The 25,641-nt window shown below is 39.1% G+C and overlaps 1 protein-coding gene across 2 annotated transcripts in view; it reads right to left on the bottom strand.

Moving 5' to 3' along the window:
• EGF (epidermal growth factor) overlaps positions 1-25,641 on the bottom strand; it is an 86,435-nt gene that overhangs the window by 29,388 nt on the left and 31,406 nt on the right. For both annotated transcript variants that reach the window (XM_063107582.1, XM_063107584.1), the window contains exons 7-13: positions 25,034-25,156; positions 15,466-15,588; positions 14,477-14,602; positions 13,110-13,246; positions 10,309-10,457; positions 5,489-5,593; positions 4,053-4,276 (exon numbers count right to left, since the gene is read on the bottom strand). In XM_063107582.1, the coding sequence (XP_062963652.1) occupies positions 4,053-4,276; positions 5,489-5,593; positions 10,309-10,457; positions 13,110-13,246; positions 14,477-14,602; positions 15,466-15,588; positions 25,034-25,156 (987 nt within the window). The remainder of the gene's footprint in view (positions 1-4,052; positions 4,277-5,488; positions 5,594-10,308; positions 10,458-13,109; positions 13,247-14,476; positions 14,603-15,465; positions 15,589-25,033; positions 25,157-25,641) is intronic.

The following is a 25,641-nucleotide window of genomic DNA, read 5'->3' as shown; positions in this document are numbered from 1 at the left end:
TCAAGCATCAAGGAGAACCCACATGACGAGGGAACCTCATCTTACAATGGAAACCTGATGGCATGAGGTCCTAGCAAAGCCCATCATCACCAAACATTGAGAGAGTGGAAGAATGTGGGCTGATTGTCTTAATAGCATCAGGAAGGAGGCCAAGGCGGGAATTTTCTGAGTTCACTAGACCTGTCACTGTTTAGAGACTACACTTGAGTAAGTTATTTTACTGCTGTTTGCCTTAGGTTCCTTGTCTTTGCATGGCAGTAATAAGCAGTAGACCAAACTCACAGAGGATTGCAAGGATTTTTTAAATTTGAGGTGATTGAATAAGAGTCTCCCCAAATTCCCATCTCCACCAACACATTTCCCTGCATTAACCTCCAACCTCCTTCTCCTCTCTCCAATCTAGTATTAGTCCATTGACCTGTACCCTTGATGTCATCCTTGCTGCCTTCTCTCCATCCTTGATCTGTCAACAATCACCTGTTTCTCTTACATCTAGCTTTCCCCCCTCCATCTATTGATATCCTCTCTCCCATCTTAATTTCCTCATCCTCTTGACCTCTTTAGCTTCTCTTTGTCTCTCCCCTTCCCTTCTTAGTCAAGCTTTTCTTAGCTAAGTTTTTTGAAGTAGCCATTTATTATCTGCCTCCAGTTTCAGGCTCCTATTGATTCCTAAGCGGGCTTCCTTTGGAGCCTACCTCAACCAAACGTACCTTTCCATGCCACTGAAAATTTTCAGATAAGGTATTCAAGCATTTAATCAGCAGAGAATTATACACAGGCCAGTCTTTTAGCAAAGGAACAATGGATTTGATGGATTAGAATGAATGTCTCCCTCTACTGGCAGCAAACTCTAATGACTTACTCTGGTGACTGCGTTTTTGACAAGGGTCATTAGAAGTCATTTCAGCCTCTAGACCCTTTGTCCCAAATTAAATCTGTAAATACATCAAGGGAATTTTTTACACAGCTCTATTTCTTTTCTCTGTGGTAAAAAAACACATAAAACAAAATTTACCATCTTAACCATTTCTGAGTGTACAGTTCGGTAGTGTTAAGTACATTCATACACCGTTGTGAAACCAATCTCCAGAACTTTTTCACCTTGCAAATCTGAAACTCTATACCCATAAAATAACTCCCCACTTCCCTCTGTCCCAGCCCCTGGCAACTACTATTCCACTTTCTCCTCCTATAAATTTGACTACTGTAGATACCTCAAATAAGGAGAATTGTACATATTTGTATTTTTTGTGGCTGGCTTATTCCACTTAGCATAAGGTCCTCAAGATTCGCCCATGTTGAAACACATGTTAGAATTGGTTAGTGTTTCAACAAACAAATACCCACATTAGACAGCTCTATTTTTTGGTTTATGGAAGAGCCACAATTAACTGCATTTTAAAATTCAGAATGAATTCCTCCAGTCTTTAAGTTAAAAGTCCTGAACTGGAAGTTTAGAAGCCACCACATATATACCAGTAGATGGCACTGTAATGATGGAAATGGTTATATAGATAATTTAATATAAAATTATTTTAAAATAGCCTTCAATAGGAAGTTGCATTAGTCATAGATTACAGTAGCAATACAAATTATTCACAAAATATCTGCCATGCTTTTTGGCTTAGAACATGGTATCTTTAACTTCTAGTCAGGAATTTTCAAATCCCTTTCTTTTTAAAAATTTTTATCTATTTTTGATTGTACATATTTGTGGGGTACAGTGTGTTGTTTCAGTACATACATATATTATATAATGATTCGCCTGGAGTACATAGCATATCCATCACCTAAACGTTTATCTTTCATCATGATGATTATAGTCAAGATCCTCTTTTTTAGCTATTTAGAAATATACAATATAATATTAGCGATAGTCAGCCTAGAACACCAGAACTTATTCTTGGCCATGCCCCCCTGACACCCACAACCAGCCCAGCAACAACCACTGAGCCACTGCAGGAAGTGCCCCGGACTCTCCCAAGCTGGGGTGGTGGGGGGCCAAGGGCTTTTGCCACATTCCCCTGATATCTGCACCCAGCCTGGCAACAGCCCAGCCAGCACTGGAAGCCCTCTGGTCTCCCCTGTGGGAATGAAGGGGGTGCCACAGGCCTCAATCCCGCCCTTTCTCCTTCCTCCTTCTTCCAGCCCATTCCCTTCCCCTTTCCCCTCTACCCCTCCCCCTCCCAACTACTTTGCAACAACATCATAGAATGCAAAAAATAATAATAATAATAATAAATAAATAAAAATTAAAAATACATACATATATTGTATAATGATTCACTTAGAGTAGATAGCATATCCATCACCTAAACATTTCTTTCTTTGTGATGATTATGGTCAAGAACCTCTTTTCTAGCTATTTAGAAGTACAATATATTATTAGCTACAGTCAGCCTAGAACACCAGAACTTATTCTTTCTATCTACCTGTAACTTTTTCAAATCCCTTTCTACCCTTTTATATTAAAGCTATAGTTTACATTTATTTGGATGCTATATTTTTTTTAATAATGTATTTCTCCTTCACTAAACTCCATGACTTCACAGAAAAGTATCTGTTTTACTCTTCACTGTATCTCCATTTCTTATAATGACTAAATAAATACCCATTAAGTACATGGATGGGTGAAGTCTAAGATTTCACACAAGTTTATCATCTGTTCTGAAGTATACCTTAAACTTTTAAAAAATCTTAGAAATACATAAAATTTTATATTATAGTTATCTTGACCTATTTCACATATAATACAAATCTAAAAATTTGCTATGTCTAAAAACAAAAAGAATGGGGAAAATAAATAACTTATTCAAATTAGTTTGATAGCTTCTTCCTAAAGAAGAGAAACCACATTTTTTCATCTTCCCAAACAGTTTCTAAATCTCCAAAGCATCTTCAACATCTCTCTGGCTCTCATTTTCTTCATCCAGTCTGTTACCAAATCCTCTCAATTTTTCATCCACTGATTTTTCACCCAATGATTTTTAATACCTTAATCATCCATTACACTTTTAAATGACAGTGTTCTAACTGAGGACTTCATTACCTATTGCCCGGAGACTGTTGTAGTCTCTTAACTGATTTCCTTCTCTCCAAATTCCAAGCCAAACTCCACACCCCACTTTTTTTTTTTTTTTTTTTTTTTTGGTGGCTGGCTGGTACAGGGACCTGAACACTTGACCTTGGTGTTATAACAGTGCACTCTAACCAGTGGAGCTAACCAGCTAGCTTTCCAACCCTTATACTGTTACCTAAGTGGTTATCCTGATATACCAATCTTATCACATATATTTCCTGTTCAAGAACATTCAATGGTTCCCTAGTAAATTCAAAATTAAGTTCAGTCAACATATCCTGGCAGTACTAACAAACAATGACCAGTTTTTGCAGGCTTATAAACTTTCTATTTACCACATGGCCCAGTTCAAATAGTCTTTGCAGATTGCCTGAGTCAAAATGAATCTCCTACTGCTTATATAATCTCATAGCCATTTGTATTTCTCTTTTAGCAGTTAGCATAGGCTACGATGTTTTAAAGACATTTACAAAAATATATGACACTCCATGCAAAACCTGAAAATACAATAGAAGAGACAACTATATTTATTAACCTTTGCACATGTTATCAATTGATATTCATTAATGCCTAAAAGTGATATTATCATTATTGTGAAATGACATTTTCTAAAACATAAAACAATAACAGCTGAACCAAGTTCTTATGCCTAAAGAAGTTTAGAAAATTTTAATATTTTCATTCTGATTTGGGGAAATTTCATAAAGGAGAAATGATTATACAATACTATTTTTTACCTAATATTCCAATCTGAAGGTAATCCTTGTAGCTCATAATTCTCTGGAGAAGTCTGTCTGTCTCTATTCCTTTCTCACCACATGGTTAAGGGTGTGTGTGTGTGTGTGTGTGTGTGTGTGTGTGTGTGTGTGTGTGTGTGTGTGTGTGTGTGTGTGTGTGTGTGTGTGTAAATACATTTTGTATTTAACACTCATAAACACACAGTTAAGATGAATCATCCATCCCAAAGCCTCACCTACATGGTTCTGGGCAAGTCTTTGGCGTTTTGAACCATCCAGATTGGCCATTTCAATCACAGACTGCTGGACATCACACCAATACAACTTGTCAGTTAAATAATCAATCGTTATTCCACTGGGCTCAATCAGATTAGAGCTGGCTATAACCAGTCGGCCAAAGCCTTGAAGGGAAGAACTTTCAATTCGTGGATTAATCCCCGTATCAGTCCAGAATAATCTCCTTTAATCAAGAAAGCACACAACAAATAAAATCTGCATGAAAAAATTCTTCCATTCTTTCATCATAGAAAACATCAATGTGAAGTAAATTACTTCAGGATACATGAAACTGGTACACTAAGGGATATAGAAGGAGAAAATATAGCACTGTATGTTAGACAAATAATTTTCAAAAGCAGAACAATTATCTTATCTATGCAAAGCATCTTGGACAAGAAATGCTAAATTAAGGTAAAGATCACCAGATAAAAAAGGAATTAGTTTAAAAAATTGTGCTATATGACTAATCAAAAGTGTGCTCGAGTGAATGTTCTTAAATTGACATTTCATGCTGCGAAATGCAATGAAATCTTACTAGCCTGTTCTTCTGTCATGCATATGTAAAACTCACTGCATATGTAAAACTACATGAAGGGAAAAACATATTCATCTGTTATTTGCTTTTGTACAACGCACTCTACTAACTCAGTTAATGTTAAGTTCCATAAATCAGGTGCTGGGCAATATCTTTTTATTGGCCTGTGTAGAGAGGGTTACATTCTCACTGTTTTAATCATTTGGCTAGCTCCAAATCAATTATCAATTACTAACAATATATTATCTCCTCTAGACCATTGTGAAATTTCCATTGTAAATAAAATAGGGTTGATTTTTAATCTTTGCTTTTTAACAACTAGGAAGGAATCTCCTTAATTCTCTAACCCCTAAAACAGAATTTGTCACTAATTCACAATTAACGGCATAGTCTTCTAATCTTTTATACTTTCTATTTCCTCTTGTCTAAACATAGGAATGACCGACCTATCATTTCAAATCACCTTATGATTTTTCTAAATAGAGTTCACAAGTCATACAACCCAAATATCCTTTTCTACTCAATTAACAACAATGTAGATTTTTAAAGAAAGTAGATTAATGGGCTTAATGAATTACAGCCCATATCTTTCCAAAAAGAAATTGAATTTGCTTAAAATAAAAGGACACATTAACAATAAAATTATTATACAAGAATAGAAAGTTAAAAGACATTTAGAGATGAGGATTTCGTGCTAGCCATATCATGTCTGAAGATTTGAACAAATGTCATGGATATTCTTGATTTCTGATTCCACTGACCACCTGAGGTCTAAAGACAAACTTTAGACACAGCATATAAAACAGGAAGTGTCACACGACTTCTGCAGAAAGGCGCCGTATTTTCACAAGTACCTACTTGGCCACTGGATGAACAGCAATTCCTCGTGGTTGAGAGATGTTCTCCTTAATGATTATTTTGCGATATTTTCCATGTAAATCACTCCCTTCAATGACGGATTTCCTAAAATGTATGTAATATGAAGATGTTTATTATATCAACTTTACTTTTCAAACAAAAATACTCCTTTGCCCTATTCCTGAAATGCAAACATAGGCATTCTAAACTACCTCTAACCTCTCTCCCTTTCTCTCTCACACACACATAAAGTAGCACCAAGTCCACACCTTCTATTTTTTTTAAAATACAGTCTTTTAATTAGTTAATTAGTTAATTTATCCCAGGCAATTAACATACATAGTTAATTAGTTAATTTATCCCAGGCAATTAACATACATAGTGAGAGGATAAAGTAAGAGGGACTGTATCAGTGGCCGGGCAGGACATTCTCTTCACATCCTCCAGTCTCCTGCTGGAACCAATGGAAGCAAAGGCAAGGGGGGGCGGGGTCAGTCTGGTGGGTCACAGATCATGGGGAGGAAGGAGACAAGATAGCATAAGGACAGTGGGGGGAGATTTATGTTTATATTTTCTTCCATATGATTCTAAGACAAATGGGAGCACTGAGATATTATTTGCTAATCTTTACCTTAAAATATATATATAACCTTCTGGAATCTAGTAGGGTAGAAAATTCTTATTTCCTACTTTTTCTACTTACTTGTCAAACAAATCTTTATTATCAAACAAATATTAACTGAGTACCTACTGTGTGCCAGGGATTGGCCTAAGCATTGGAGGTACAGCAGTACAATATCCCTGTCTCTGTCCTCACAGAGCTCAAAGTTCAACAGGAACAGAGGGAGAGAGGGCAGGTAGAGGGAGAGAGGGGGGATTATAATACAGCACATGAAGGTAGGAGCTGGGAACAAGGACGTACAGAATGCAATTGGAAGACTGAGGGAGAGTGAGAGGGTGGGGAACCCAGCTGAGCAGGGGTCAGAGAAGGATTCTCGGAGATGATGAGTCAGGATGAGAAGGCAGCCAGGCAAAGGTGGATGAGTAGGTAAAGGGTACCCTAAGCAGAGGAATGTGCATGTACGAAGTGCCAGAGACCTAAAGAATGTGGGCCAGTCAGTTTCACTTTAGAAAGTTTGCAGTGTGGATATGCTAAAGCAGGCATGAGATGACAGTGATGAGATAAAACAGTAGCCAGTAGCCATTGACAGGGGGGAAGCAGGGTGTATTCAAATACTAAGTGCAATTCTGTAACATCCCACCCCACTGGGGAGCTCACAGGGGCTTCTGAGCAGATTCCTGGAGCAGGCAGGACAACAGGCAGAGGGGCCATGAGCAGGGCTGAGAAGAGCCTCTGTCTCCCATGCACTGCCTGCTTGCCTCATTTCCCTAAAAACCAGAGAATATAACCACCTTTAATTCATTCAACAAACATCTGTAAAGGCCTCTGCCTTGCTCTCATGGGCAATGTTTGCATGAAACAGACCTGCGCAGAAACAAAGCGGGACCATTGTCTGCTCCCTATTTGACAAAATAGTAAGGAGACTTTCTCCACGGGGCTTATTCAAGTCTACTTTCCAGCCACTGCGTGGGAAACAGGGCTTTCTGTATTCCTCATCACAGGCTCTGTGCAGGAGAGAGGTAAAGGTAAGACTGGCTCAGTGCCTATGCTGGGTCAGGAATGTTTTGCAAACCACCAGCCCAGGGCAGAGGATAATCTGAAACCACCTATACCCTAGTGCCACCTTTAAAAGAAGTTTGTTCCCAGATGAAGAGGTCATAGGAAGGATACTGCTGGGTGGAAGATATTTTTGAACTCAATGTGTCAAATTCTGTCCTCACTCAGACACAACAATCATTGTGCTGTTTTCCTTGGTGGGAGGGAAAGAATTGTGAGGCCACTTGCTTGAGACCAGGGGAGATAAAACTGTCAGTTCTGATCTCATCATTACATCATCTCTAAGTTCTGACTGTTGGAAGGAGTTGGCTGATGAGGATTGAGACGGACATGAGCTCCTGACTGTGGAGTTGTCCCAAGGCAGGACTGCTGGAATTTACTCTGAAAGATCCCCAAGGTGTTCACCTAATAGTAAGTACACTTCTATTTGATTCAGTCAGAAAGCAAATCTCAAACTCCTGTGTTGGGAATGAGAAAGCAAAGACCAGCAGGGACATTAGGTTCACATGAGTTCATGCATAACCCCTCATCTAGCGGAGTGTCCTCCTTAAAATCCATCATCTAATTGGTCTCAATGCCATTGGGATCCTCCAAGAGGAAAACCCACCCTACTTCCAGAGTAAGAGTCATCAGTCAAGAACCCTACAAGAGTGACTTTTATCCTTGTTACCTCAAAAGAATGCATGAACAGATCCATTTTTACTTTCTTGATTCTTTTTTACTGTGCGATAGACTTAGCTGGACAACAGGACTCCTTAATACTAAATAATAGCATTGCCAGTGGAATTATCAATGTTTACTTCCTACAGTTAGATGTCAATCTGAATCTGTCTTTTCTGGGGCCAATGCAGACTGTAACTATCCCACTGTGGCTCTTGTAGTTGGTTAAGAGTTATCATGTGATCTAGTATCATGAGATTGGAATCTCAGTCATTTAAATCCAATTTCTACCTAATATAAAGGTCTTCAAACGATAAACCTCTCATTTCCAGACAAATTAAAGGTTCTCTTTTAGCAGCTGCGGTTAGAGGGCAGAGGACTTAAGAAAGGATTTATTATAATGTCAATGAACTAGGGAATTTGAGGTCTGACTCTCCAGGATACGGTGGTGCCTGTCTCCTGAAGGCATTACCTCTGCAGTAGGTACTACGGTGCTATTAATCAAACACTGTTAAGATTAGAGGTGCCTTGCAAGTGTGGGGAAATAGACCAGGCATCCTTAGAGGGCCCAAGAGCAGTTGACATCTGCTGTGCTGATCAACGTTTACTCTTATGAGAACAGCCACGTACCAGCTCTGTTATTATACACAGCCAACATTTAAAATACCCTTTAAAGTAGTTTCGAATACAGACGAGGCTGTTATTATGATTTGAATAATTATTACAAGTGAAGTTGATTTCCATTTGTTGCATGACTCTGGGTGGAGCACATTTTAAGTCAGCTCTAGCTGGGGGAGAATACATCTCTGTGATTATTGTGAGTGTAAGCTTTGGAGACGGTCCTCCTGGAGCTCCAGTTCCACTTCTTGTCTGCTGCTGGACCTTGGGAGACTTATTTTACTTCTTTGATTATCAATTTTCTTCATCTTTAAATTGGAGATAAGAAAACTTACCTTTGGGGGGTTTAATGCTATCACGGATATAAAGTTCTTAGGACAGTGTCTGGTGCATTACAGTTATTTGATAAATAAATACCCAGATAACAAAGGAGTAAATAAACAAATGAATGAATGAATGACTAAAAAAATATGCTTGCCCTGGATATAGAAGGGCCGCATAATTGATAACTGTGTGCCACACTTTACACCTGGCTCATTTTAAAGAACCTGGTTTTTTCCCTTGGGTTACCCAGACCAAAAGAGATTTCTGGGATGTAGAAAGCCTGCCTCCAAGCCTATAAACCCATCCCCTGGGACTTCTCCCTCTGTGTTGGAACTGCCGATTTCACAGGGGTGAAACACGAATTAATTCTCCCTTCTTTTACTTTAACATGGTTGCACAGGTACCAGATGCTCAGGATGGCCACCATTTGACTTCACGGCTTTCTTTCAGTTCCTCTGAGAAAGCATCCTCAAGCACACAGCATCTCTAATATTATCCTCTGAGGGACTTCGTGGTTAGCGGCTCTTCTCCCAGAAGCGAGGAAGTGGGGTCTCATTAGCACACACCGGGGATGTAGCCACTTCCTGCCACCACCCTCGTCCCACCCCCACCCCGCACCCCGCACCCGGAGAGCAGCCTGCCCAGAGGACGGAAACACCGCAGCTTCGCCCTGCTTCGTTGCTTCCCACCAAAGAGAAAGAAGACCGTTCTCTGATTGGTGAACTTCCCTCCTAGCTGAAAGCTTTTTTTTTTTTTTGGCGGCTGGCCGGTAGGGGGATCAAAACCCGTGACCTCGCAAAGCTGAGCTCTGAGTAACTCCAGCAGGAAGCTTTCGCGTCCCTCCCTTCATGCTTGCTTAACAGGAAGCCAGCGTGTGAGTTCGAGTCCAAGATTTGTCACTTGCATGCTGTGTAACCTTGAATAAATCACTTAACCTCTCTGAACATCAGATTCTTTGCCTGTAAAATGAGGGGATTGGGCTAGTTGATCCCTGAAGCTCCTTCCAGCACTCACTTTGGGAGGGTACACGCTTTGCCTGGAAATTATATATGTGTAGCCTTGTGACATTTCTTGTACCGCTATTTAGATCAAGCATTTGTATTGATTTTTTGCTGGGGAAATATACCTTATCTCCCCAGCTACACCAAGAGCTGACTGAAAAGATGGCACATCTCATGCTCCTTGCATCTCCTGTGTTACCTGGGAGAGAGCCTTATTTATAGCAGATGCCCAAAGAATGCTTATTGATTGAATTCTCAGGTTTGGGGTCTCTGATAACAACAGCCTGAACTGCAAAATCACATGCTACTTTCTTGGTCTTTGAAATCCTCCTACAGAAACAAATCCAATCTCGATGAAAGGAGAAACATTCTGCTTGGTGGTAGGGAGGGAATGGGGGACGTGGGGACAGCAATAGGAGGCTTCTTTCCTCAAAGCCCAGCAATATTTTTCTGTGTTCAAAGTGGAGGATGAAGCCTGCAGTATTACTTATCCCATCACTCCCTTCCCATGTGGCTTAAAACTGAAGCAGAAAACATACCCTCTGTCTGTCCAGTAGAGTCTACGGCCAATCCAGTCCACAGCAAGACCTTCTGGAACATCTACTCCTTCCTCAATAAGCCTTTCTCGCTGGGACCCATCCATATTAGCTCTCTCTATCCACTTCAGGGCTGTATGGGCAAAGTAGATCTGCAAAAGAAAACATAGGTGATGGAGTTTGGATATGTTGTCCCCTCCAAAACTCATGTGGAAATTTGATCCCCAATGTGGCAGTGTTGGAAACTGATTGAGTCATGGGGGCGGATCCCTCATGAATGCATCAATGCTCTCCCTGGGGGAGGGGGAATTAATGAGTGAGTTCTGCTCTATTAGTTCCCGTGAGAGCTGGTTGCTTAAAAAGACCCTGGCACCTCTCTCTCTCTCTTGCTTCCTCTCGCCATGTGATCTGCTTGTACCTGCTGGCTCCCTGCCACTTTCCACCATGAGTAGAAGCAGCCTGAGGCCCACACCAGAAGCAGCTGTCCCAGAATCGTAAGCCAAATAAACCTCTTTCCTTTATAAATTACCCAGTCTCAGGTATTTCTGTTATAGCAACACAAAATGGACTAAAACAATAGGCATTTCTGATTTTTTTGAAAAACCTGATGTGGAATGTATACAAATGGGGCTATTAAATGTTCAGCTTATACAGTGTAATTCTTATGAGCCTGGCTTTGGAGATAGATACAGCCACCACTAAACTCCAACTATACCTCTTCCCAGAAATGTGTAACCTTGAGCAAGTTACTTGGTGTCTCAGAATCTTAGTTTCCTCATTGGTAAAATGGAGATAATAATATCAAGCTCATTAAGTTACATGATATATGTACATAAATTCTTAGCCCTTTGCCTGGCACATACGCATTTCTATTGCTACTGGTAATTAATTTTTGATCATTGGTCAATGACATAGCTATTGTAGTTGAACCCTAGTGGCTTCTACAGCCTGAAAGGTAGTAATGATTTGCAATTTAAAGAGGGCTGCAAGCTGGGCTGTATCTTCCACTGTTCAGTCCACAACACCCCACTTCACTGCAAGTCAGGAGACACAGGGTCTTCTCCCAGTTTTGCCACTTATTTGCTTGATTGTCTTAGCCAAGTCATTTAACCTCAATTTTCTCAACTGTAAAAATGAGGAAGTTAGTCTAGGTATTTGCTAAAGTTCCTTTTATTCTAATCTGATATGATTTCATTTTAACTAACTCATCTTGTTCAACAGAACATACCTTCCAGGGGCAAAGTTCTTTTTCATTCTACTATGCAGGCTATCAAAGAAGTACAAGAATTCATGAGTGTCAAAAAAAAAAAATCTTACAGGTTGGTTGACAATTTAATGATAGCATTTTGTGGAATTTTAACTGTTTATATACCTATATGCACGTAAACCTATAATCAACAATGAGAGTATTCACAATATGGTAACATGTTAAATAGTGGGTTATTCTTCTTTCTAGATAAAATAGAAAAGGTTATGTTTCAAAAATACTCTACAAATATTGGTACTTATACTAAAAATGCTCCTCTTGGGCTGTGCTTCTCAAAATCTCATGTGCATATGAATCAGCTGAGAGTCTCATTAAAATGCGGATTCTGATTCAGTGGTCATGGGTGGAGCCTGGGAGTCTGCAGTTCTAATAAGTTCCAGGTGATGCTGACGTTTCTGGTTTAAAGACCCAGTTTGAATAGCAAAAAAATGAGAACATTAATCATAAAAATAAAAAACAGCCACCTGACTTACAGTTAATTTTAGGTCTTCTTATTCATCTAGTTGTAAAAATACTGACTATACAGGAAAAAATTAGTTTATTAGTTTGATAGTAAATAAACCTTGAGCTGATTTTTTTTCTATTAACTATTTTTTTCTGTTAATGTAATTGTTCTATGGAGCCATATAGATTCAGTTCAGGGAAAAGAAAGAATTGTTTGCTAGTGTTTAATTACAAAACTTGTATTTGCAAAAATAGTTATATTCGACTATCAATCTATATCTATTAAACACAAAATCAATTTTCTTCAATCTCTTTTGGCCATCAACCAGACTACTTCAAATAAAAAAAGAAACAAAGCACAAAGTTTAAAATTTTAGAAATTAAGGAATTATGGAGGGGGATTAATAACTGTGTAAATTTATCATCATTGGGTGATAAATCTCCAAAAGACACTAAAACATCATTTCAAGCACTTTCTAACCTAGCACAAATACAACTAAGAAATTAAAGACCAAATGGCCAGCTGATTGGGTTGATAATATAGATATTCTAAGTTATATTCAGAAAACTTCATGTAAAATTGATTATTACGTAAATAATGTTATCAGTTAGACTGCCATTCCCACATGAGACATAAAACTTGTTTCCTAATTTTCATGGTTAAGAGGTTATTGAATCCCCTCCCTCAATGACATATATTAAAAGTCAGTTACTAACCATACTTCTTCCTGTGTCCTAACCACAATCTCCCACTCCTCCCACTGCTAGCAAATGATCAAAAACCTACATATGGAGCTCCCTTTATGTGCATGACACTGCACTAGTCTTCCATCCTCATCTTCAAAGAGGAAATTAAACTGAAGACCCTGCACAGTCATCCACAATAAATGGCAGAATCACAGCAAGGACTGGGTAGGTGGCAGGAAAGTCCTTAAAATTTCTCAAATTTTTTCCCAGTGCCTTTAACTAGTTCTGTGCCACTGGTTCTAGGCTTAGCAGAGGATTTTCAAGTAGCCCAGGTCATCTATTAGGATAAAATCCTCTACTCCTTCCTTAAAGCACATCCACGTCTGTTCAAGTAACAAAACCATACCTTATTTTCCACAGGGTCATGATCTAGAGCAAAAACCGTTCCTATCTGCTGGCCGAGCAGGATTCCATAATCTGTTCCATCAAAACGCATGTGTCGAATATCTTTAGAATCAGCAAACAGCAAAAATGGTGGTGGTCCTGTTAACCAAATTTCAAATATGGCTGCGGGCCGGCCCGTGGCTCACTCGGGAGAGTGCGGTGCTGAGAACACCAAGGCCCCGGGTTCGGATCCCATATACGGATGGCCGGTTCGCTCACTGGCTGAGCGTGGTGCTGACAGACAAATATGGCTGCTTGTAAAACATGCCTTAGAACTCAAGAGACACTCTGACTCTTCCCTTTTATTCCACAGTCCTTTTTAATTTCTGCAGCACTTGTTTTCTTAATTTCCCACCGGTGTGGTACAGACAAAGTCAAGCAAAGACACAGAAGACTTCCTTTTTTTTTTTTGGCAGCTGATGGTTAAGGGGATCCAAACCCTTGACCTTAGGGTTATCAGCACCGCACCCTACTGAGTGAGCTAACTGGCCAGCCCCCTAGGTATCTGCTTTTAAAATGCAAATTACTTATAGAGAGAGCTAGCACTAAATAACCAACACCATAGCTAAATGATGCAGATTTGAGGGCTGCAATCTCCTTGATTCACACAAACTGATATTAGCAGATTGAATACATTCATGTCTGAATAGATAATCTTCCCTGGTCTGAAAACTTCTGAAAGGAAAACATGATTATTCGAGTTGATAACAAGGCCCTGGATGATTTCATCATTATGTTATCTCAGATTACAATCATAATGAACCTTTAGGAGACATGAAATCAATTTAATATAAATCTAAGATTTCCAAGGCTATTGAGGGACATCAGAAGATGTAATACCAGGTAATGAAAAAATAGTTGAAGCACGATATGTTGGAAAATAGTTGAAGCATAATATTAAAGTTGTGTAACTTTACATTAAATTTTGACATAAAAAGGGCAGAATTTGACTAAGTATTATGATTTTTACATTTGCTGGAGAGATGAAAATAAAATCAACAAATAATGTATTAAAAACCCCTCAACTGTAAAGAGTTTTAAGACTATTCTGGTCATCACTATCTCATATACCGAAAATATCATATCCGACATGGCAAATCTTTGCTGGATGCTAATTAACTTAAAATATTCTTCAAAAACACTATTATTATTTATATCATTATTATATTATTCATATTTATAATGTGATTTGTTTTCTATTTCCAAAAATTAAAAAAATCAGGCTTTCTACCCAGAAGCCAAAAACAATTCAACTTTCTATCTCTCTGAATGAAATGTTTTCATGTAATCTTTTTGCAGGACCCACTTTCAGAAAATCACAGCACTAACCTGAAGCTGCACAGCTTTTTTTGTCCAGCTGTAAGTCATACCCAGAAAAGCAACCGCATTCCCAGGATACTGGGCTGAGAGGAATGCAGAGCTGGCTACATCCACCATTGTCAGGTGACGAGCAGCCTGCAAAAAACAACGGCTCAGTAAGGATGCTATGTCATTTAAAATATGACAATTTTACATCAAAGTATTGGGATGAGCCAATTATATGTTGATTTTTAAAACTATTTCTACATCACTTATACTGCTGCAATCAAGTTTATTTTTCAGAGATTAGGAGCAAAGTGTCACAGTACCCTCCTTCCTTATAACCCAACATCTTATATGTTACTCCTTCATATTCCCATGGCCCTTGTCCTCTTGTTCTACCACTGAGTTCAAGAACAAGTGCACTGGCACCTGCCTGGAATAAGAAATACATTTTGATGAGTTTGGTAGCCGGTCTTACTCTTCCTAGTGAGTAATTCATACTATTGCTCCCTCATATTTTTGACCTCTTGACTTCTTTTGCTTTCTTTACTAAAAAATCAAAACTCCACACATAACTCTTCTGCTAATTTTGAATGTATCCAGCCTCCTATATGCTGAAGTCTCTATGAAGAAAAAAGCAAAGAGTATTTATTAGGTGCAAGGAACAGACTAAGCACTCCACATCTGCCATCTCATTTAATCCAAGAGACACCAGTACCTCTACAGATGAGGAAACAGAGAAACTAAGCAAGAGCAAGTAACTAGTCCAAAACCACACTGCTAGTAATGGATAATGCTAACTTGGGGCTAACTTCAAAGCCCTTGCTCATACCACTACATCTGCTGTCTTAACATATAGATTTAAATTGAATTTTTTTTTTAATCTGTTGCATAAATATCTTTCAGTGTATAGTATTGGAAAATCTATTCTTCAACAACAAGATCAACTTTTAGGTGTCACTTAGAAAATGTATGTTTTCAAACAAACTTTTGTTTGAATAACAAAATAAACTTACCACTACATGTTTTTCCGTCTGTCTTAAGCACTGAGCCTTCAGGACAGAAACATATGGGACCATCCGATGTCCGAACACAGTCATGGCTGCATTCAGACACATTGCTTGGACAGGAAATTAATTCTAGTTAATGAAGAACAAGGTCAAGATTACTGTTAAGTCAGGGTTGTGGAATTACAATCATTGAGTCATGCTGTTCTGAAAAGAGTAAGTTAAATAAAGATCACACATTTATCAGATGCTCTGGTAATAGAGATAAAAAAACAAAAAAATTCAAATCTAAAAAGTCAAACACCTATGATTTTGGAAAATGACTCTAGTTTCCTTTGGGTTTCTTTTATTTCAAATAAGATTTTTAAAGTTATTAGTCATCAGAATTCCAAAATATTTTAAATAGAAATTGACCTAATGATTCTCATGTTCATCTGGAAAACACCTTTCTTGTGTAAGAAAAACTAGGATACTTTGTGAGTGTGGTTAGGTATAAGAAGAGAAATGAAAGGCTCTTAAAAATCAAAATTTATAATAAAGGTGCAATCATTAAAACAGTGGGGAGTGGGTGCAGGAATAGACAGAAGATAATAGAGCAGGAGAGAAAGCTCATTTTAGAAAAGACTCAAATACACATAAGAATGTATTGTGTAAGGTATTATTTTAAATCAGTGATCATCTGAAAGATCATCCAATAAATGGTAGAGAAATAACTGAGTAATGATTGGAGAAAAAGTTAAGTCCCTACTGTACATCAAATAAATTTCAAGTAAATAAAAGATTTAAATGTAAAATATGTACCAAAAAATTTCTAGAAGTTTTGAGAATCAAGTGAGATGTGTGTCATGTTTGGCACATAGTGGGACCTATAACATATTAACATCATGCACTTTAGTATCTTTGTCAACATGCAAAGCACATCGTATTAGGAGAGGAGCAAGTTTCATGGACAGGCACAAGGATACTGGGTAATTTCCAAGAAATTCATTTTATAAGCCTAGAAACAATGACTAATGCAGTAGCAGATTGTGTTTTCTAAATACAATGTCTCACTAAAAGGTAGCAGTACTCCTTGAGAAACTGCTGATTCCAGGTCTAGAACGTGAAATATATGAGATGAGGCTGGAAAATATGTCCCAGCAGGTAACAAGGAAATTATCAAAGACGACTGTGACCAGAAACCCATTTGAAGAGGTTCCCACTGGGCAAAGAGGAGACAATTTTCTCATCAGTAAGGATAACAATTGCAATGGGTCGAAACATATAAAAATGTTTAAAATCCATGAGGTCATAATAATTCTTAATTTTTAAAAAACACTCATTGGCCACCTTTAGAAAGTGCCAAGGAACCAACCCATTAACCCATTATTCTAAACATAAGTAAACAAAGAGAAAAAAATCAGGCATTTTATCTTGCCTTTACTGGAACAATTGTATCTTGAGGTAACTAAATAGTCAATGAGAAAAAATTCTCTTTATAAGGGCATTCCAAAAAATAATTAAAAAGAAATAACAGAACTAGAATATCACCATTTGAAACTCTTGATGATAACAGATCTAGGAAATTATTGTTAATGGCTGCCACAACCATTTGTTGAAAGACAATTGGGGAACTTTATAATGGATGAATGAACACACTGACCAATCTCAGCATGACGGAAAGAAACAAGCAGAAATTATGTGTCTCCTGATGGAAGTACCAACACATCTGTGGAGTATTCTTGCCAAAAATGTTAAGCTGAATCTGAGCAAGTCTGTAGGTCTAACTACAAGATTGCAGAAAAGACAGGAGCACACAGAGGTGTGATTAGCAAAATCCAGAAAGTGAGAAACTCTGCAAGAAAAAAATAGTTTCTTCAACAAATAATTGCAAGAGGAACAAAAGAACAGAGGGAATTTATAGAAAAAAGACAGAGATATCAAGTTAACACAACAGATGGAGATCGTTTGGTAATTTATTCAAACAAATCAACTGTTCTAAAAAACTTCTTAAGATTACTGGGGAAACTTGAAAACTGACTAGATATTTGATATTATTTGGGAATTATCGATAATTTTTTAGACATGATAATGGTATTGTTGTTACACCTGAAAACTGACTGGATATTAAATGATAATAGAGAATTACAGTTACTTTTTTTTAGATATAATAATGTATCATTATGCTTTTTACATGCTTATCTTTTAGAGATACACAATGAAATATAAGGTATTATGGGAAAAAAACAGGACAATACATATATACTTGATTTAGTAGTCTGGAGTAGAGACCAGTCACCCATGTTTTAAAAAGCAAAACCAGAGGATCCTAAGATCGCGGTAGCTGTGGCGGTTGGTGCGTAGTAGCTGAGGTGGAAAAGGCGGCCACTGGGCCTTAGGCAGCCGGGAAACTTGTGGACCTTCCTCTTGCCGTCTCTTAAGGGAGGATCGCTGCTGGTGGCCAGTCGTGGGGGCTGACCACCACTTTGCCCTTGGCAGGAGAGGCTGCCTCGTTTACAGGCAACAGCTTTGAAGTGTGGAGCAGGAAAAGAACTGTTTCTTAGCTGCAAAAGCGAGTCTCTAAACAGGGAACACGGTGCTGGGGCTGCTGTGGATGCATCCGGGATCCCGGAGGCCAGGGCCGCGCTGAAGGTGGCCAGATGCCCTATTCAAGATTTGAGGTTTCAGGCCGGCATAAAAGAAGATTCCTGGAAGCGCCCGAGCCGCACCGTGGGACCAACTGAGCAGCCCGAGGCGGCGGCGGCTGAGAACGGGGATGGCAACAAAGCAGAGGCAGAGAGGGAGCCGACTGACCCGGTACATCCCTGTGAGTGACCCCCGGCCCGGCCCTGCTCAAGGGGCAGACGCCCGCCTGGCTTCCACCTGCCCCACCAGGCCACTCACCGCCCCCGGGGCTGCTTCCATTTTCTCAGGTGGTGGCAGCTCCGGCCCGGCTCGTCCAAGCCTGTCCTCCTCGCCCAGCTCGGCTCCTCACTGAGCCTTCCCACTTGCTTGCCCCGGTGCAGAGCTTCCCGGGGCCTGTGGGCCGACCTCCCCTCCCACTCCCTCTGCGGTTCTCTGGTGGCGTGGGGCGTCCCCGGCCAGGGTCAGGAGGGCAACAAAGTACGGGCTGGGCTGACTGTCACTCCATCGCACCCAGGGCTCCGGCCCCCGCTAAACTTCCTGTTACTGGGAGGCAGATACCATCTCTGTGGCCACCAGTTCGGAAAAACAATTAACCAATTTCTGGTTAGGAATAGTGTGATTGGAGAGTTCCCAAGTTCGCTTGAACCTGCCAGAGAGCTGACTGCGGGTGGGCACCGGACTCAGTCCACGCCGGGGGGGATTGAAAGGTGAACCGTGTGCTGTGGGCTCTTCCCCCGAGGAGCTCACACTCTGGTGTGGGAGATAAGACAAGTACACAAATAACCGCGATACCAGGAGGAAGGTGATAAGTCCCGAGAAAGATCTACACAGTGCTACAAAGGCACCCAGAGCGACCGGTCATCTGCACCTAGCAGAAACCTGGTAGACTTCCTGGGCGAGGCAGTGCCGAGCAGGGTCTTGAAGGCCCAGCTGATAGACGAGGGTTGCAGAAGACACATCCCAGCCCAGCCCAGTGTACACAGAGCAGGGAGACGTCCGGCTAGGGAGGCGGAGACTCGACAGAAACCACACACCCTGTGGGGTCACCACTGCATGATCCAACAGCCCAGGCCAGAGCGAACGGAACAGGGAGAAGTCCTGCACGGGAAGTGGAAGCTCAGCAGAGACCACACACTCTGTGGTACTGCCCCGTGATCCACCAGCCCAGCAGAGTCCAAGCTGACCAGAGAGGTGGCTCCCCAGAGAGGCCCATGACCCGAGGCAACCATACACACGAGGCACTAGAGGCCAACTGAGCAGTTACAGAGGTAGCCATACCAAATTGGCACACAGCAACATCTTAGTTAGTCAATAGTCTCAAAATGGTGGACTGTGAAACCCCCTGCCACAATGAATAAACATCAAAAAAAAGATATCAGAAATACAAAAAATCAAGAAAGTACACCACCAGAAGTTAATAAATCTCAAACTCTAGATCCGATAGAACAAGAAGCCCTTGAAATGACTGACAAGGAATTTCGAGTGATAATTCTAAGGAAACTGAATGAGATACAAGAAAACTCAGCTAGACATCATGATGAAATGAGGAAAAGTATACAGGATCTGAAAGAGGAAATATACAAGGAAATCAATGTCCTGAAAAAAAATGTAGCAGAACTTGCTGAACTGAAGAAGTTATTCAGCGAAATAAAAAACACAATGGAGAGTTTAACCAGCAGGCTTGTCGAAGTTGAAGAGAGAAGCTCTGAACTTGAAGATGGGCTGTTTGAAATAACACAAGTAGACAAAAAGAAAGAAAAAAGAATCAAAGACATTGAAGAAAATCTGAGAGAGATATCAGACAACCTTAAGCGCTCAAATATCCGAGTCATGGGTATTCCAGAAGGGGAGGAAAACAGAGATTGCATTAAAAACATATTCAACAAAATAGTGACAGAAAACTTCCCAGGTATAGGAAAAATCACAGATCTTCAGATCCAGGAAGCTCAACGATCTCCAAATGTATTCAACCCAAAAAGGCCTTCTCCAAGACATGTCATAGTCAAATTGGCAAAACTCAGAGACAAAGAGAGAATCTTAAAAGCTGCAAGAGAGAAGCGTCAAATCGCCTATAAGGGAGCCCCAATCAGGCTAACATCAGATTTCTCATCACAAACCCTAAAAGCTAGAAAGGAATGGGATGATATTTTCAAAATACTAAAAGACAAAGATTGCCAGCCAAGAATACTCTACCCTGCAAGGCTATCCTTCCGAAATGAAGGGCAAATAGTATATTTCTCAGACAAACAAAAACTGTGGGAGTTCACTACCACACAACCACCCTTACAAGAAATCCTCAAGGGAATACTGGGTTTGGCTCCTGAAAAATAGCTACCACTGCATAAAAACCCAACAAAATCAAAACCCACTAGTATAATAAAAATGGCTTTCATGAAGAGAAAACAAACAAACAAAAACGCTATCTACAACCTAAGGAACCAACAAACACAGAAACCAAACAATAAATCAGAAAGCAAGGAACAAAAGACACCTAAGACAACCAAACAACAATCAATAAAATGCCAGGAATAAATCAACACCTTTCAATAACAACTCTTAATGTAAAACGCTTAAATTCCCCAATCAAAAGACACAGACTGGCTGACTGGATCAAAAAGGAGGACCCAACTATATGCTGCCTACAAGAGACCCACCTCACCCATAAAGATTCACATAGACTAAGAATGAAAGGATGGAAAAAGATTTACCATGCAAACAGAAAAGAAAAACGAGCTGGAGTAGCTATTCTTATATCTGACAAAATAGACTTTAAACTAAAAACCATAAAAAGAGACAATGAGGGACACTACTTAATGATAAAAGGACTGATCCATCAAGAAGACATAACAATCATAAATATGTACGCACCCAATGTTGGAGCAGCCATTTATAAAACAAACTCTATTAGACCTAAAGAAGGAAATAGACACTAATACCATAATAGCAGGGGACCTGAACATCTCACTGTCAATATTAGACAGATCATCTAGCCAAAGAATTAGTAGAGAAACACAAGATCTAAACAATACTCTAGACCAATTGGAATTGGCAGATATCTACAGAACATTCCACCCAACAACCTCAGAATATTCATTCTTCTCATCAGCACATGGATCATTCTCCAGGATAGATCACATATTAGGTCACAAATCAAGTCTCAATAAATTCAAAAAAATTGGAATTATCCCATGTATCTTCTCAGACCACAATGGATTAAAACTAGAAATTAATAACAAACGAAACTCTGGAAACTATACAAACACATGGAAATTAAACAGCATTCTACTTAGTGACATATGGGTCCAAGAAGAATTCAAGCAGGAAATCAAAAAATTTCTTGAAACTAATGAAAATAATGATACATCATACCAAAACCTGTGGGATACTGCAAAAGCAGTATTAAGGGGGAAATTTATTGCATTAAATGCTCACCTCAGAAGAATGGAAAGATGGCAAGTGAACAATCTAACACTTCACCTTAAAGAAGTAGAAAAACAAGAACAATCCAAACCTAAAGTTAGCAGATGGAAAGAAATCATTAAGATCAGAGCAGAACTGAATGAAATTGAAAACCAAAAAACAATTCAAAAGATCAATGAATCAAAAAGTTGGCTTTTTGAAAAGATAAATAAAATTGACAAACCATTAGCATGGCTAACAAAAAAAAGAAGAGAGAATACTCAAATAACAAAAATTAGAAATGAAAAAGGCGATATTATAACTGATTCATTGGAAATACAAGGAATCATTTGAGACTACTATAAACAACTATACACCAACAAATTTGAAAATCTGGAGGAAATGGATAAATTTCTGGACACACACAAGCTCCCAAAACTGAACCATGAAGACGTAGAAAATTTGAACAAACCAATAACAATAAAGGAGATTGAAGCTGTTATCAGAAGGCTCCCAACAAAGAAAAGCCCAGGACCAGATGGATTCACAGCAGAATTTTACCAAACATTCAAAGAGGAATTGACACCGATTCTTTACAAACTATTCCAAAAGATTGAAACAGACGCAAATCTCCCAAACTCATTCTATGAAGCAAACATCATCCTGATACCAAAACCAGGTAAAGATATAACCAAAAAAGAAAAGTACAGGCCGATATCCTTGATGAATATAGATGCAAAAATCCTCACTAAAATACTAGCAAACAGAATACAGCAACACATACGTAAAATTATTCACCACGATCAAGTGGGATTCATCCCAGGGATGCAAGGTTGGTTCAACATACGCAAATCAATAAATGTGATACACCATATTAATAAACTCAAACACAAGGACCACGTGATCATCTCTATAGATGCTGAAAAAGCATTTGATAAAGTTCAGCACTCATTCATGACAAAGACCCTCTATAAGTTAGGTATAGAGGGAAAGTATCTCAACATAATTAAAGCCATATATGACAAACCCACTGCCAATATCATCCTGAATGGGCAAAAGCTGAAAGCTTTTCCTTTAAGAACAGGAACTAGACAAGGATGCCCACTCTCACCACTCCTATTCAACATAGTGTTGGAAGTACTAGCCAGAGCAATCAGAGAAGAGAAGGAAATAAAGGGCATCCAGATTGGAAAAGATGAAGTCAAACTGTCCCTGTTTGCAGATGACATGATCCTATATATCGAACAGCCTAAAGCCTCCACAAAAAAACTCTTGGCGGTGATAAATGGCTTCAGCACAGTAGCAGGATACAAAATCAACACACAAAAATCAGTAGCATTTCTATTCTCCAATAGTGAACATGCAGAACGAGAAATCAAGAAAGCCTGCCCATTTACAATAGCCACCAAAAAAATAAAATACTTTGGAATTGAGATAACCAAGGAGGTGAAAAATCTCTATAATGAGAACTACAAACCACTGCTGAGAGAAATTAGAGAGGATACAAGAAGATGGAAAGATATCCCATGCTCTTGGATTGGAAGAATCAACATAGTGAAAATGTCCATACTACCCAAAGTGATATACAAATTCAATGACATCCCCATCGAAATTCCAAAGACATTTTTTTCAGAAATGGAAAGAACTATCCAGACATTTATATGGAATAATAAAAGAGCACGCATAGCCAAAGCAATGCTGAGCAAAAAAAATAAAGCTGGAGGCATAACACTACCTGACTTTAAGCTATACTACAAAGCTATAATAACCAAAACAGTATGGTACTGGCATAAAAACAGACACACTGATCAATGGAATAGAATAGAGAATCCAGAAATCAACCCACACACTTACTGCCATCTGATCTTTGACAAAGGCACCAAGCCTATTCACTGGGGAAGGGACTGCCTCTTCAGCAAATGGTGCTGGGATAACTGGATATCCATATGCAGGAGAATGAAACTAGACCCATACCTCTCACCGTATACTAAAATCAACTCAAAATGGATTAAGGATTTAAATATACATCCTGAAACAATAAAACTTCTTAAAGAAAACATAGGAGAAACACTTCAGGAAATAGGGCTGGACACAGACTTCATGAATACGACCCCAAAAGCACGGGCAACCAAAGGAAAAATAAACAAATGGGATTATATCAAACTAAAAAGCTTCTGCACAGCAAAAGAAACAATTAAAAGAGTTAAAAGACAACCAACAGAGTGGGAGAAAATATTTGCAAAATATACATCTGACAAAGGATTAATATCCAGAATATATTAGGAACTCAAACAACTTTACAAGAAAAAAACAAGCAACCTAATTAAAAAATGGGCAAAAGAGCTAAGTAGGCATTTCTCTAAGGAAGATATACACATGGCCAACAGACATATGAAAAAGTGCTCAACATAACTCAGCATCTGGGAAATGCAAATCAAAACCACACTGAGATACCATCTAACCCCATTTAGGATGGCTAAAATCCAAAAGACTCTGAACGATAAATGCTGGCGAGGTTGTGGAGAAAAAGGAACTCTCATACATTGTTGGTGGGACTGCAAAATGGTGCAGCCTCTATGGAAAATGGTATGGAGGTTCCTCAAACAATTGCAGATAGATCTACCATACAACCCAGGTATCCCACTGCTGGGAATATACCCAGAGGAATGGAAATCATCAAGTCGAAGGTTTACCTGTTCCCCAATGTTCATTGCAGCACTCTCTACAATAGCCAAGATTTGGAACCAGCCCAAATGTCCATCATCGGATGAGTGGATACGGAAAATGTGGTACATCTACACAATGGAATACTACTCAGCTATAAAAACGAATGAAATACTGCCATTTGCAACAACATGGATGGACCTTGAGAGAATTATATTAAGTGAAACGAGTCAGGCACAGAAAGAGAAATACCACATGTTCTCACTTATTGGTGGGAGCTAAATATTAATATATAAATTCACACACACACACACACACACACACACACACAAAAAAAAAAAAAAAAAAAACGGGGGGCGGGGGGAAGAAGATATAACAACCACAATTACTTGAAGTTGATACAAGCAAACAGAAAGGACATTGTTGGGTGGGAGGGGGGAGAGGGAGGAGGGAGGGAGGTTTTGGTGATGGGGAGCAATAATCAGCCACAATGTATATCGACAAAATAAAATTTTTTTAAAAAAATGAAATACAGACAGAATTACAAGTTTAAAAAATGATAATAATAATAATATGAACCTTTGAAGTACCCTGGTATATGAGCCTCAATCTGGGCATTAAATGTACTCACTGCTACTGGGCTGGTAAGTTATTTTTTGAATTATGTACTGTCTTATGTTATATTGGCTACTTAGTTCTTCCATTAAAATGAACAATGTAAAGTTAAAAATAAAATAAAATAAAATAAAAAGCAAAACCAAATAAAACTACAAAGTAATTCTAATGCACACTTCTGATTGAGGACCATCAACCCAGACCATAGCCACCTTAGAAACACTATGGAAAATGAAGGAAAATAATGCAATAAATACTTGTTGCTGTGACTTACGATGACATCTTTTTCCATCAGGAAGCAGAACGAATCCTGCAGGGCATGTGCAATAGTAGGCTCCAGGGGTATTTTCACAGCCAAGAGTACAGCCATGATTCCAAAAGGCACATTCATTGACATCTGCGCAATGACAACAGCAAAACAGTCAGATGGATATTTCTGAAAATAAATATTGATAGCCCTGACAAGTCAACACAAAGTAAGGTATCTCACATTTATATATGCTGTGACTGACCATGGAAAGACTGTTCTTCCTACCTTAGGAAAGGGTGAAAAGAAGTCAGTTCAATGATCACAAAAGCCATTTCTATTCTGTAACAGTTTATATTTATACAGATTTTCATACTAGAATTACTCTTGGAAAAAAGCTAGTACTAATTCCCTCAGAAAGATACAGCATGCCATTTAAGTTAGGGACTCTTGCAAGTTCTTTACAAGCTTAGGACATTTCCTTCTCTGCTCTTCATCCCTCATAACTTACTGAGCCCTTCCCCTGAACATGGAACATTCTCCAGCAGCTTTGCGCTGATGGAAGCTATAGCATTCCAGCTCACTGTTTCTGTGTTTTAGCCACTGGTCCCACATAAGCAGGGAACTATAATTAA

This window comes from Cynocephalus volans, chromosome 9, assembly GCF_027409185.1.
Source record: "Cynocephalus volans isolate mCynVol1 chromosome 9, mCynVol1.pri, whole genome shotgun sequence".
Taxonomy (NCBI): domain Eukaryota; kingdom Metazoa; phylum Chordata; class Mammalia; order Dermoptera; family Cynocephalidae; genus Cynocephalus; species Cynocephalus volans.
Note: the sequence above shows the minus strand (reverse complement) of the source record. Positions and strands in the feature narration are given on the sequence as shown.